This window comes from Drosophila ananassae, chromosome XR (genome assembly GCF_017639315.1).
Source record: "Drosophila ananassae strain 14024-0371.13 chromosome XR, ASM1763931v2, whole genome shotgun sequence".
In the NCBI taxonomy this organism is placed as follows: Eukaryota; Metazoa; Arthropoda; class Insecta; order Diptera; family Drosophilidae; genus Drosophila; species Drosophila ananassae.
The window spans coordinates 21,084,228-21,095,435 of record NC_057932.1 but is presented as its reverse complement, the minus strand read 5'-3'; the positions used below and the strand labels follow the sequence as shown (position 1 = coordinate 21,095,435).

Below are 11,208 nucleotides of genomic sequence, written 5' to 3'. Positions count from 1 at the left end.
TACTTAACGGTTCAGCGTTTGCGCGTAACAGCACAGCATTCGCTGTTATTCCACTCAATTCCAAAGTTCGTTTCCCCATTTGTTTACATCATTTAGCATTGAACTCATAATAATACACATAATCGAAGCAAATTTGTTGTCAACCCGGAGAAGATGTCCCTGGCCAACGTGCGCGGCCTGGTGCTGGCGAACCGCTCCACCCCCCAGCTAATGATGGCGCATCTGAAGCTACTGAGTCCTCAGTACCGCCACCTGGGGACATCCATGCCGGAATCGATGGCCGTTTCCTCGCCGTCCAGTGTCGCCCCACCATCCCACACGGATCACCTGCATCTGAGTTCCCACGACTACAAGTCGATCCTGGAGGCGGAGAACCAGCACAGGTGCATGGACAAGATGCGGAACCTGCCCGCCTTTCCGCGTCCCAAGACCCTCACGCCCAACAAGCACGAGAAGAACGTCTCCTCGGTTCTCATTGCCCTGTGCCAAGAGCGGGAGTCGTAAGTTCTGGCTGGGTAGAGCTTAATGTACATTGTATCTCATAGATAGATATCTTAAAAGTATATAGAGCTCTATCTGGTAACTATACTTTTGTGTATAATACTCAAGATCTCTCTAATGGTTTGCCTTCTACCACAGGGACCTGGTTTCTTTGCTGTACACCCGACGATCGAGACACCTGCGCAGTCACAGCTTTCAGATATCCTTCCCAGGCGGGAGACGGGACCCGCACGACGCCTGCAACGTGGACTGCGCCTTGCGGGAAACGGAGGAGGAGATCGGTCTCCCACGCGATCGAATTAAAGTTTGGGGCGAGGCCAAGGAGCTGCACTTGCCACGCACCTCGTCCATTGTGCCGGTGGTGGGTGTGATCCCCGATTTCCACATATCCGAGCTGCATCTCAATATGGAGGAGGTGGAGGAGGCCTTTATTGTTCCCCTCAACTCGCTGATCATGCCCAAGGCCACTCGGCACACGCAGTTCCGGAGCGGCTACAGCGGACCCGTGTTCGCAGTGGACCACTATCGTATTTGGGGCATCACCGGCTACCTGACGCACCTCTTCCTGCACAGCCTCCTGCCCCCGAACCTGCTGCCCGACTGCCTCAAGACCAACATCAAGTTTATCCGGCCCTTCAAGATTCCCCCCAAGCCGGCGCATCATCACAAGCAGAGTACGACCGATCCCTCGATGCGAGACTGAGGAGCTACCGGCTGCCATCTAACCCACCTAACTAGCGACTCCAACTCAGGCCAAGTGCCCAATGTAATTGGGCCGATCCGCTCCCCATGATATTGTTTTGGTCGAACCAAGCAATGCTCCAAAATCTTTGTGTTCTTTGTGTACAAATTGTTGTTGTAGTTGAATGTAATGTGCGATGCAATAATATAGAATGTATTCAAGTGGCCAGCGATGGCCCAAGCAAGGGTATAGTCATCCCAGTAACTGCTAATCCTTTGGCTAATCCTCGCTATCAATTAGTTTCCCATAACCGTTTATGGGCCTTACAAAGTATATCAGATAGGGATAAGATAGAATCAAAGAGATATAGATCGGGAATGATAGCTTTAGTTTCAATTGGGAGTTCTTCGTCAAGCCAAGAGGATGTCGCTTACTTTCGTGCGGAGCTTCGTGCTCCTGTCCCCCCAGTTATTGAAGGTGGGTCTGAAACTCCTGAATCGCCCCGTTCTTTGCCACCTAGGAACCTCCAGCGTTCCTGTATCTGTGCCGGAACAGACCGATCCCCTCCAGCTGAGCCCCGGGAACTATAAGTACCTCCTGGGGGAGGAAAACAGGACCAAGTGCATGGAGAAGATGCACAAGTTGCCAGTTTTCAAGAGACCCCGGGGCTTGCCGCCCAGCGACCACGAGAAGAACTTCTCCTCCGTGCTCATAGCCCTCTGCCAGGAGCGGGGCAAGTAAGTTCCGACGAAGGACTCGCCCAGACAGAATAATCACTATCCTAACCCCCAGGGACGAAGTGTCTTTGTTGTACACCCGCCGCTCCAGAAACCTCCGCAGCCACAGTCTGCATCCCTCCTTTCCGGGCGGCAGAATGGAGCAAAACGATGCCAGCTATGTGGCATGTGCGCTGCGCGAAACGGAGGAGGAGATTGGACTGCCAGGCCACCGCGTCCAAGTGTGGGGCGAGGCCATGGTCATCCACTTGCCGCGCACTTCGTCCATTGTGCCGGTGGTGGGCGTGATTCCGGACTTCGACATGGCCGAGCTGCGCTTGAACCCAGACGAGGTGGAGGAGGTCTTCACCGTGCCGCTCAACTCAATGATCCAGCCGACGGCCACCCGGCACACCCAGTTCCGTAGCGGCTACAGCATCCCCGTGTTCGCAGTGGAGCCCCGGCGAGTGTGGGGCATCACCGCCTACCTGACGCTCCTCTTCCTGCACAGCCTCCTGCCCGCCAGCCTGCTGCCCGACTGCCTCAGGAACAGTGTCCAGTTCGTGCGGCCCTTCAAGACGCCGTGGCTGGCAGCCCGCAACCGGAACCAGGTGTCGGACAACTCTATGCGGGATTAGGCCAGACCTTTCTTAAGATAAGAGCCCTGCGCTTGTCTTTTTGTGTTTTTTATTTGTAATTTTTCACTTAAATACAAAAAATACTCTTCATTCCTCTTCATATTTCTTTTCAATTCTTTTTCTTCTCCTGTTACGATAAAAATATTTTAATAAAAATTAAAAGCGAACAAAATGGCAACTTGCGCCGGGGAGCGTTAAAAAAAAACCAAAATCGTAATTTTGCGCAAAAATAAAGATGGGGATACGGGACAGACACATGGGGAATAAGGGCTCCTTGTCGGATGAAAAGTACAGGAAAGGGAGCCAAATCCGGGGGCCGATAGGCGGCTAACAGTGGACATGATGGGGACGAACCTCTAGGTCGTATCTCAAATACGAGCAGTTCGCTAATATTATCCAAAAACAATAAAAAAAAAAAAGTAAAAAAACAGGCAGGCGGGGCTAATTAGAGTCAAGGTCGTGGATACTTCTTTAAAATTAGGTTTTAAATTAAGCATAGCTGGGGAAAGGCAACGCGGCTGCTTAAGAACACTTGTCGTGCCCTCGCTCATATATAGTAGATTATATAATATATGGGTGGTTATATCCTCTAAGTATACGGTGTGTGTGTGTGGTCCTAGCTGGAGGTGTGTGGCGGAGCTGCTCTTCCTCTACGGTCGGGTTGATATTGTAAAGTTATCCAAAATGTTGTGGGGGCTGCATGGCGAGCATGGCGAGGAAACTACTCCGAGATGTCGATTGGAATGGATGTGGTGAACGTCGGTGTCTCCAGCTCCTCGTGCTTCTTCATTTTGAGACTCTGCAAGCATTGCATCCAAGCATTAGATTGGAGATCGATAGAATGGGGCATGCCACTCACCTGTTGCAGCTTGTAGTGGTTGATGATGTCCTGGTCGGCCGGGCACGACTGTGTGAAGGCGTCCAGCTGGTACATGTGGTACATGTAGCGCCACAGCGCCGTCAAGTGCGTCTGAGAGGGAGAAGGAGAGGTGAGTCACTATTGGTCAACAGGACGAGTGCATCTACTTATGGAGGGTATGGTAGGGGTATGGTAGTCCCCAAGTATGCCCTCTGAACACTTACCGGAATCTCAAAGTCCACAAAGTACTTGCCGGCCACACGGATGTGCTGGAGGCGAGGCATCAGCTCGCAGTCGAAGCAGCACATGGTGTCGCCGGTGAGGAAACGGGTGTTGCGCGCAGCCAGGTGGTCGTTGATCTTGCGCAGGTGGGTCAGCAGGGCGGTGTTCTTGGCCTCGTCCTTCTTCACCAGCATCAGCTTGAGCTTGCCGTAGAGGTTCTCGATCAGCGTGGCCACCTCCTTGTCCTGGACGAAGAGGTTGTAGCCACCGGGTATGTTCTTCATGATGTGCCGCTCGATCTTCTCGTTCTCGAGGACGGCCAGCCCGTTGTCGATCAGGATCGGGGGGTGTGTGGCCTCGAAGTTGGTGCGGAAGTCCGGCGGAGGCTTCTGCATGTCGACCGTCGTCACCTTCAGGCTGATGGTCTTCAGCTCGGCCAGCAGGTACAGGTCCATGAAGTACTCCTGGCAGAAGAGGCAGGCGCCCTTGCGACGGCCATCGATGGTGGAGGCCTGTAAAGGATCATCGAAGGAGGGGATGAGTATCTATGTTTGTGTCTTGAACTCCGTGCTAATGGAGCAATCAACGCTTGGACAGCGTGAACCACTCCCCCTCGGAGCCAGCTTGCATAATGAGGCTTCGCGTGCCGGCAATTACCGATAAACAAATCAAACAAATTCAACGAAATAAAACAACATAATTCCATTCCCGTCATGTGACATCATCGCCAGGCCGGCACACCATCATCACCATAAACGTCGCGTGATGGGCCATTGAGCCATTGACGCTCGTCGTCGTTTTTGTTGGCATTTCAATGCGATTTCCACTCAGTGTGGGCCACCGGAAGCGGGCCAGGATGCCCTCCAAGAGGGGAGAGCAATCCCAGCCAGACGAGACTTCTGCACCGCTGCACTGCCAAGGCCAGCACCTCAGAATGAGATACACTCGCTGGGAAACCGCGATAGAGAGACGGACGGAGGGGCGGGGGCAACTACAGTGGTAGTAGGCTAAGAGCCACGCAGCTACAGGAGTCTAGAAGCAAGTAGCTCCCAGCCAGGGCCCACTGTGCGGGGCTGCAGCAGATGACGATCCGGCCGGGGATGATGTCATCGGAGCTGTCGCTGCCAGCCTTCCGAGTGTTGTTTCTCTATATTCCACTATTTATTTATCTTTTTTTAAACTCTGTACTCTCCGCCGGCTCGACTTCAAGGGCCCCAGCGGCCGCCAGGCAATCGATGTGCGTATAAGGCTGTTGTGCATATTTGAGTTCGTCGTTCGTTAGATAAGCCGGCACATGGCTGTTTGCCTTTACACAGTTGGGAGTACAGAGCTGGAGTAAAGCGGTGGCTCACAAATAGTATGCATATGTGTGTGGCTGGAGTCGCGAGTCAAGAACGAGGTTGCCAGCCGACGACTGCCGGCCAGAAAACTGAAAACTTCGGCATTGGGGCGGCCATAACTCCATAGTGTTTATGGAGATGTGGTTGGGAACCTCAAAAGCTCACAAATCAATTAGGATATTACGCCAAAAGCAAGCTTTGAATGGGGTTTCCACGACTAATGACAAATTCCAAATAAAAATTCAAGAAACTCAAGCCTCAAGAGGGCCTCAAGAAGCCCACTTTCGGGGGCGATAACGAGGCTTAGTAATTATCCATTTAGCATTAAGTTAATACGCGCTAACTCCGCGCCGCAAATTGAATTTTACGCACCAATTGCGGGCAATTAAACACTATTTCGAGTGCTGGGAGTTAATTAGCATTGCCCTGTGTGTGTTAATGGCTTAATAACCGAACCGAACCGAACTGAAGCGAACTGAGTTGAGAGCCCAGCCCACACGGCTCTGCAAACACAATCAACAGCAACTACAGTGAAAAAAGGCAAAAAGAACAAATAATAACTGCCACATTCCGTATCAAGTTGTGCCGCGAGGCTTAAACGGTTTATTTGTGCGCTCTTCTATCTTCCCGATACAATATCTGCCATTAACTGTGCACGTACTGCCACTTTGAACAGAACTATCTATAGCCACAAAGTCCCAACTGACCCGGATTGCTCTGTATCTGTATCTGTATCTGTATCTGTAACTTGGCCCGCATTCTTTGCGTTTTCTGTCATAACTTGGGCGAGTTGCAGAAATTGGAAATGGAAATGGAAATTGTACGGCACAACGTGTGGCAACGTCAAAAGGTCGGCCGGAGTCACTCGGGCCAATCACCAGTTACAGATACAGATACAGATACAGAGACACGTATTGGCACATCCAACAGATACGGATGCAATTGACGGCTGTTTTCTTTTCAAAATAGAAATGACGAGAGCCGGCAATCCGAAACACAAAACACGAAACACGAAAGGCAGTTAGCAAATGTCAAGTGCCATTCACAGATACACAGAGCCACGTACAGATACAGATACTTGGCCATATATGGCGCAACATCTGGCTAATAGTAAGAGCCACAGACCGCAAACAAAACAAATACCAAGCTTGCAACATGGCCACAATTGGGGTTAAATAATTAGCAATTGAATAAAAGATATCTTAAGGGAATTTGGGGATTAAAGCGCCCTCCGGAGGCCGTCGAATTGCATTGATTATCTTATCGGCTGGAATTCCATTCCACCCACTGCTGTTGCTATTGTTGCGCCCATATCTGTGTGTTTGCACTCCCATCCACCTACATAATGCCCTCCACATCTTCGATTTGTTTTCCTTTCAATTGCGGGCTCGGGGCGCGATAAGATAGAGCCAAAAGTTGAGTAAAGTCGGAGCCTTTTGCGGCGATCGTCAATAAAAAATAATAATTAATAGGAAAATGAAATTAGTGGGAATAGCTCTTAAAACGAGGCACTAAGGGACTGTATCCTCTGGTCACTGTATCTATAAAATACACAATACACAACACAAGTAGATACTTTTATCCGAAAGTATCTACAATTATTCGCAGTGCAGAAAGTATCTATTTCGGGAACCGGTTCGCTGACGGCTGCAGCGCCACAATTTCATTTCTGAAAATCATCAAGTTTCGGGGGGCGGTGCGAGGTGGCATCTTGGGACAAGGCAACCTTGGGGCAAGCCAAGACTTTTATTTCTTTCGAGCACCCCCACCCACACCCGCACACACTCAGAGATGTGCGCTGTATCTTATCGGAGTCGGCGGAAGTTATCGCCGCACGGTGATGAGGAGCGAAGATGACGGTCGTGGCGGGGCGATGAAGTAATGGCCAAAATAGTAGAATCAGAAATAGAAACCCAATCAGCGCGAGTGCCGGGCTGGCAGGTGAAGTCAGCCTGCCAAGATATTGGCCCGCAAATGGTGATGGCCTAATGGGTTCTCCAGTCACAGTTTGAAACAAATACAATAAAATAATAATAAATAGCATATCAATAAATACTATGAATAAGAAATAATAGTATAGTATTAATAGTATTAATAGTAATAATAATAATCATACATCTTAGAAGGAACATTCCTTAAGAGAGAAACATGTATCTGTTAGATACATATTCAGCAATCTTCTGCAAGCTCCACTGTACTCCCAGCCGGCAAGCACTCTCTAGATTTGTGTCCAGAACCTTTCGAGTTAATTGCCAGTTTGGTTGGACAACCTGAGAGCGTTGGGTAATTAACTCGAAATAAATAATGTGCGAGTTGCGAAAGGTAATTGAAGAGTCCAAAAATTGTACATGAGATTGTGTGTAATGTGGTGTGATGTGGTGTGTGTGTGGCACGGCAGGAAGGAGGAGACACCAGGCCTGCTGCTGAGTGGGTGGCAGTGGGAGTTGCGTTTGGAGTTTTCTTGGCGGTTCTTGACAACTAAAGTCACAAAACGAGGCCCTCAACTGCCTTAAATTGGGAGAACAAATATGCCAACATTTAATCCACAGTTTATCTTTTAAGAAGTATTTTTTGCAGTGCACTGTGCACATGCCAGCAGAGCACGTGAGGGCGAGAGAGGAGAACAAAGTGTGTCGCAACGTTTGCACAATAATTGAATAAAAATATATGGAATTCCTAATTTATCATCATTTTTGGAAAGAGCTTCAGGGCTTATCGGGTTGACTTTAGTCACTAGCCCAGTTCCTATGTAAGCACTCCATTACAACACTCCTCCCAAATGGAATCTTACGCCACCAAGGTCTAGGGGGTTTCTTTGAGTGATTTATGGAACCTGCGAGCGATAAACTACCAGTCCACAGACTCTGTAGGTCAGGCATTGTTGTTTTCGTTAAAGGGGCTCATTTGGCTCGTCTAAAAAGTGCAGTGTGGGCTGTCGCCTTTGTTGCTTGCCTCAAGAGGCAACAGAGAGTCGCACTTTCCTTGGGGCATCTCGAGGGCCGACAGCCGCCGGCGTTGTGGGCGCCGAACAAGGGCCTGAGTGGCCCAGAAGGGGGGCCAGTTCTCAGAAGACTACTCTTCTCCCACGGGGAGTTCTTCAAAGAAAGTTCCAGTTTAAAAGCCACTTTGCCTGGCAATACAACTAATGAGGTATTTGTTTTATTTTTTGTTAAAAATATTATTTTTTTTATGTTTATGTTTAGTTTTTAGAATTTAGGATCAGTACTCTATAATATTAGTATCTTCAAGCCCATCCAAAGTGAGCTCCTCTGTTCGTGCTCTTGTTTTGTTTTGATCGCCGCTTTGTTTTGATTCGATCCGATGGATGCCATCGCCAGTTTCTGGAACTCTGCAGATCGCGTGGGCGATGACTCCAACTCCGACTCCGACTCCTCCAGCTTTGGAGCTTGTTTTGGAAGCGGCCAACCCGAGCCAAGCCAATCCAAGCCAAGCCAAGCCGAGCCGAGGAGGCGGAAAAGCGCGCACGAGAAAAACCTGTTTAGCGTTCAATGATTGTTTTGTTAGAGTGCTGGCCGTGCCCCTGCCCCTGCCCCTGCCACTGCCACTGCCTCAGCTGCCACTTTGAAACAAGAAAACACATTTGTATTTGTTTGTTGCCTGCACGCGCGGAACAGAGAGGCATGCCACGATCCGATGCCCAGTGCCTCGCAGCTCGCAGCTCCTACTTTCCTCCGCACCAATTTGAACTTTCACTTTTTTTCGCAGCGACGCTGCCAGTACGCTGGGAAATGTGGAAATGGAAATGGAAATGAAAATGGAAATGTTGCGTTGCCTGCGCCTTCCCTAGTTGGGAGGCTCGAGTGCGTTGCTGCAACGAGTTATGTCAAAGAGGCTTCCGCCGGCGCTCCTCTCCTTGGGAGTCTTGGTTGGGAGTCTTCAGGAGAGCTCAGGTAAGAGGAAACAGGTGCGCCCCGCAGCACTTTCTCCCGCAGAAGAAGACAGTCCACAGGAAGAGGGAGCGGAGTGGCATTCATTTATTTTTGGGAATGGCAGCGGGCAGCGGGCAGGGGGCAGGGACGGAGCTGTGGGCTCGGGTTTAGTCATGGCTTTCGGGGTGCGGCCTAGCGAGTGATTCGATAGAATCAACAAGCAGCAGGGCTCCGGCTCCAAAGTGTTCCGAAAACAACCACAATGAGTTGGGCAAACAGTGGGGAACCGAACCGGAGTCATCCTCCTGAGCCACAATTGTGGGAAAATTAATTTTCAGGTCTTGTACTTCGGAATCTGCTGCCTGGAATCACAATTGCGATTAAAAGTAAGAGTTTTCTTTGTTTTTTCTCTGAAGAATTGAAACCATGTACCTTTGGGCTCAATTTCAAGTAAATACTTTTGAAATAAAGATACAAATTTCAAGTTCTTGAAGCAAAGAAGCAGGAATTTGGGATTTATGAGCGCCAGCACCTTGACCGGCGCTGTAGGTGTTGGCAGTTGTGTTCTCTTCGGTTCTTTGGACGTGGGGCATGACGTATGCGCCAAGAAATTTAGAAATCACTAAACGATAAAAAAAAAGAACCCTCACAAGCACACCACACACCACACAACACACTCACACTCGCACACACTCGACACTCAGACTAACATATGTAGATAGAGGCGTTGTGGGGCTGGAAACGAATTCCGAAAAGCAGGAGTCGCAGAGCATTGTCGAGCAATTGGCGCAATGAAATGTGATTAAAGTTTATGGCAGATAAGGAATCGGGGGAAGTATGCTACGTTCCACAAGTGCAGATATAGCCCACCCCCCTCCCCTCCTCACTACTCCCTCTGTATGCAGATACGAGTGGGGCTCTGGCTCTTTTCGGATGACAGGGAGCTGGAGCTGGCGAGGAAGAGGAACCGGTTTTGGCGATGCTTAGAAACTACAAAAAACAATAACTACAAAAACACACACACACACACACAGAGATACAGATACAGGCGCAACGGAAGAAGGTGGGGAAAAGTGTGAAGAAGGGGGGATCGACACTCCAGGCCACACGGAAAGGGCTAGTTAGGCAGAAAACTATCGTTATTGATTATGATACAAGATATGACTAGTTTAAGAATAACAGTAAGTTACTAACTAAACAGTTGTAGAATAATTATAGAATAGTCATTAATTATAACTATTTTTCTTGCCTCTTTGTTACAATATTTCTTATAATTAATATTCTTCAAAAAAAAAGAGCCACTAGTGGTTCTATATTCTTGACCCCCATTGTGTATAGTATTCTGTGACACACTGCAAAGTGCGAGAATAAAGAAGAAGAAGATAAGAAAAACGGCAGTTTTTGTTTTTTTCTAGTCTCCCTTCATTTTGTTTTGTTGCTTCGGCAGCTGCTGCTGCATTTTCCCTCGCCGCTGCATGGAAATTTTCGCAACGCCACACGTACATACATATGTAGGTGTGTGTGGATGCAAAGTAGATTTTTTCATACACATTTATGTACATACAACATACGTATGTATGTTTGTTGTTGCACTTTTCCCAGTTTTCCAACTTTTCCGCTTACCTTTATGATCAGCTCGATTTCGGGCACATCGAATTTGCTGGTGCCGTTGGTGGATTCCTGCTGCTGCGTTTCTACGTCGGCCGACATGGTCTTCGGGTAGTCTTTGATAGATAGTTTGTTCAAAAATGAATTCTTTGCTTTGTCCGCGTGACTGGCGGTGCGTTTCTTGAATTCTTCTTTCTTTTTTTGTCGCTTTTGTTGTTTGTTGTGCTAATTTTTTTGGCCAACTCACGCACACTTACGCACAGACGCCGACACAGTCACTGGACGACACCAAGCTATCACTCACACTCACACACACAGACGAGAAGATCTCGTAGTTAAAAAAAATTAAATAAATACGTTGTGGCGTTGCTTCTTAATCTGCTCTTTGATTTGCGGACTGCCGAGGCGGAATTTGCGATTCGAATGTGTTTTCTGGGCAATTTACCAGCGACTTTGGGTTGGCTTGAGTGACCAGGTGCTATTCCTAATCTGTTTGTGGCTAACGCTTGGTAGCAGTTTGTTTTCAGTGCTGCCAATAAGTAAAAGCAAATTTAATTTATTTATTAATTTACTTTAAAATTAATTCTATACGCCGTGATGCTTACGGTATGTCATTACGAGAGAAATTTTAATTTCGATTTTAAGTTGGACACCAGCATGTTTGACAAGTTGGGCAAGCTCTGGATGTCTTTACTGTAATATTATTATCTGAGCTCTAAAAATATCGACTTAAATGTCTTTTGTGAGCGTAA

General features: G+C 48.4%; 3 protein-coding genes across 4 annotated transcripts; 2 read left to right on the top strand and 1 right to left on the bottom strand.

Annotated features, from left to right (window-relative positions):
* Positions 1–19: 19 nt before the first annotated feature.
* LOC6501974 (nucleoside diphosphate-linked moiety X motif 8) lies at positions 20–1,454 on the top strand. The gene is made up of 2 exons (XM_001966760.4): positions 20–500; positions 640–1,454. Exons 1-2 carry the CDS (start codon positions 154–156, stop codon positions 1,202–1,204), a joined length of 912 nt encoding a protein of 303 aa, XP_001966796.1. The 5' UTR covers positions 20–153; the 3' UTR covers positions 1,205–1,454.
* Positions 1,455–1,592: 138 nt separating this feature from the next.
* On the top strand, positions 1,593–2,635 carry LOC6501975 (nucleoside diphosphate-linked moiety X motif 8). The gene is made up of 2 exons (XM_001966761.4): positions 1,593–1,920; positions 1,976–2,635. The coding sequence occupies exons 1-2, from the start codon at positions 1,607–1,609 to the stop codon at positions 2,535–2,537; spliced, it is 876 nt and encodes a 291-aa protein (XP_001966797.1). The 5' UTR covers positions 1,593–1,606; the 3' UTR covers positions 2,538–2,635.
* LOC6501853 (chloride intracellular channel exc-4) lies at positions 2,570–10,946 on the bottom strand. Of its 2 annotated transcripts, none has more exons than XM_001966762.4 (4): positions 10,472–10,946; positions 3,621–4,130; positions 3,397–3,507; positions 2,570–3,336 (listed from the first exon to the last, which is right to left on the bottom strand). In XM_001966762.4, exons 1-4 carry the CDS (start codon positions 10,556–10,558, stop codon positions 3,259–3,261), a joined length of 786 nt encoding a protein of 261 aa, XP_001966798.1. In that variant the 5' UTR covers positions 10,559–10,946; the 3' UTR covers positions 2,570–3,258. The 2 variants fall into 2 exon arrangements, with proteins under 2 accessions (XP_001966798.1, XP_044573181.1); XM_044717246.1 differs by lacking the exon at positions 10,472–10,946 and adding an exon at positions 5,331–5,348.
* Positions 10,947–11,208: the final 262 nt, after the last annotated feature.

What these genes read in the sequence shown, in the direction of transcription:
- LOC6501974 (XM_001966760.4), top strand. Translation starts at nt 154, where the DNA reads ATGTCCCTGGCCAACGTGCGCGGCCTGGTGCTGGCGAACCGCTCCACC. An exon ending in CTGTGCCAAGAGCGGGAGTC is followed by an intron (nt 501 to 639) that starts GTAAGTTCTGGC and finishes CTTCTACCACAG; the next exon opens with GGACCTGGTTTCTTTGCTGT.
- LOC6501975 (XM_001966761.4), top strand. Translation starts at nt 1,607, where the DNA reads ATGTCGCTTACTTTCGTGCGGAGCTTCGTGCTCCTGTCCCCCCAGTTA. An exon ending in CTCTGCCAGGAGCGGGGCAA is followed by an intron (nt 1,921 to 1,975) that starts GTAAGTTCCGAC and finishes CCTAACCCCCAG; the next exon opens with GGACGAAGTGTCTTTGTTGT.
- LOC6501853 (XM_001966762.4), bottom strand. Translation starts at nt 10,558, where the DNA reads ATGTCGGCCGACGTAGAAACGCAGCAGCAGGAATCCACCAACGGCACC. An exon ending in AAATCGAGCTGATCATAAAG is followed by an intron (nt 4,131 to 10,471) that starts GTAAGCGGAAAA and finishes GATCCTTTACAG; the next exon opens with GCCTCCACCATCGATGGCCG. An exon ending in TTGTGGACTTTGAGATTCCG is followed by an intron (nt 3,508 to 3,620) that starts GTAAGTGTTCAG and finishes TCTCCCTCTCAG; the next exon opens with ACGCACTTGACGGCGCTGTG.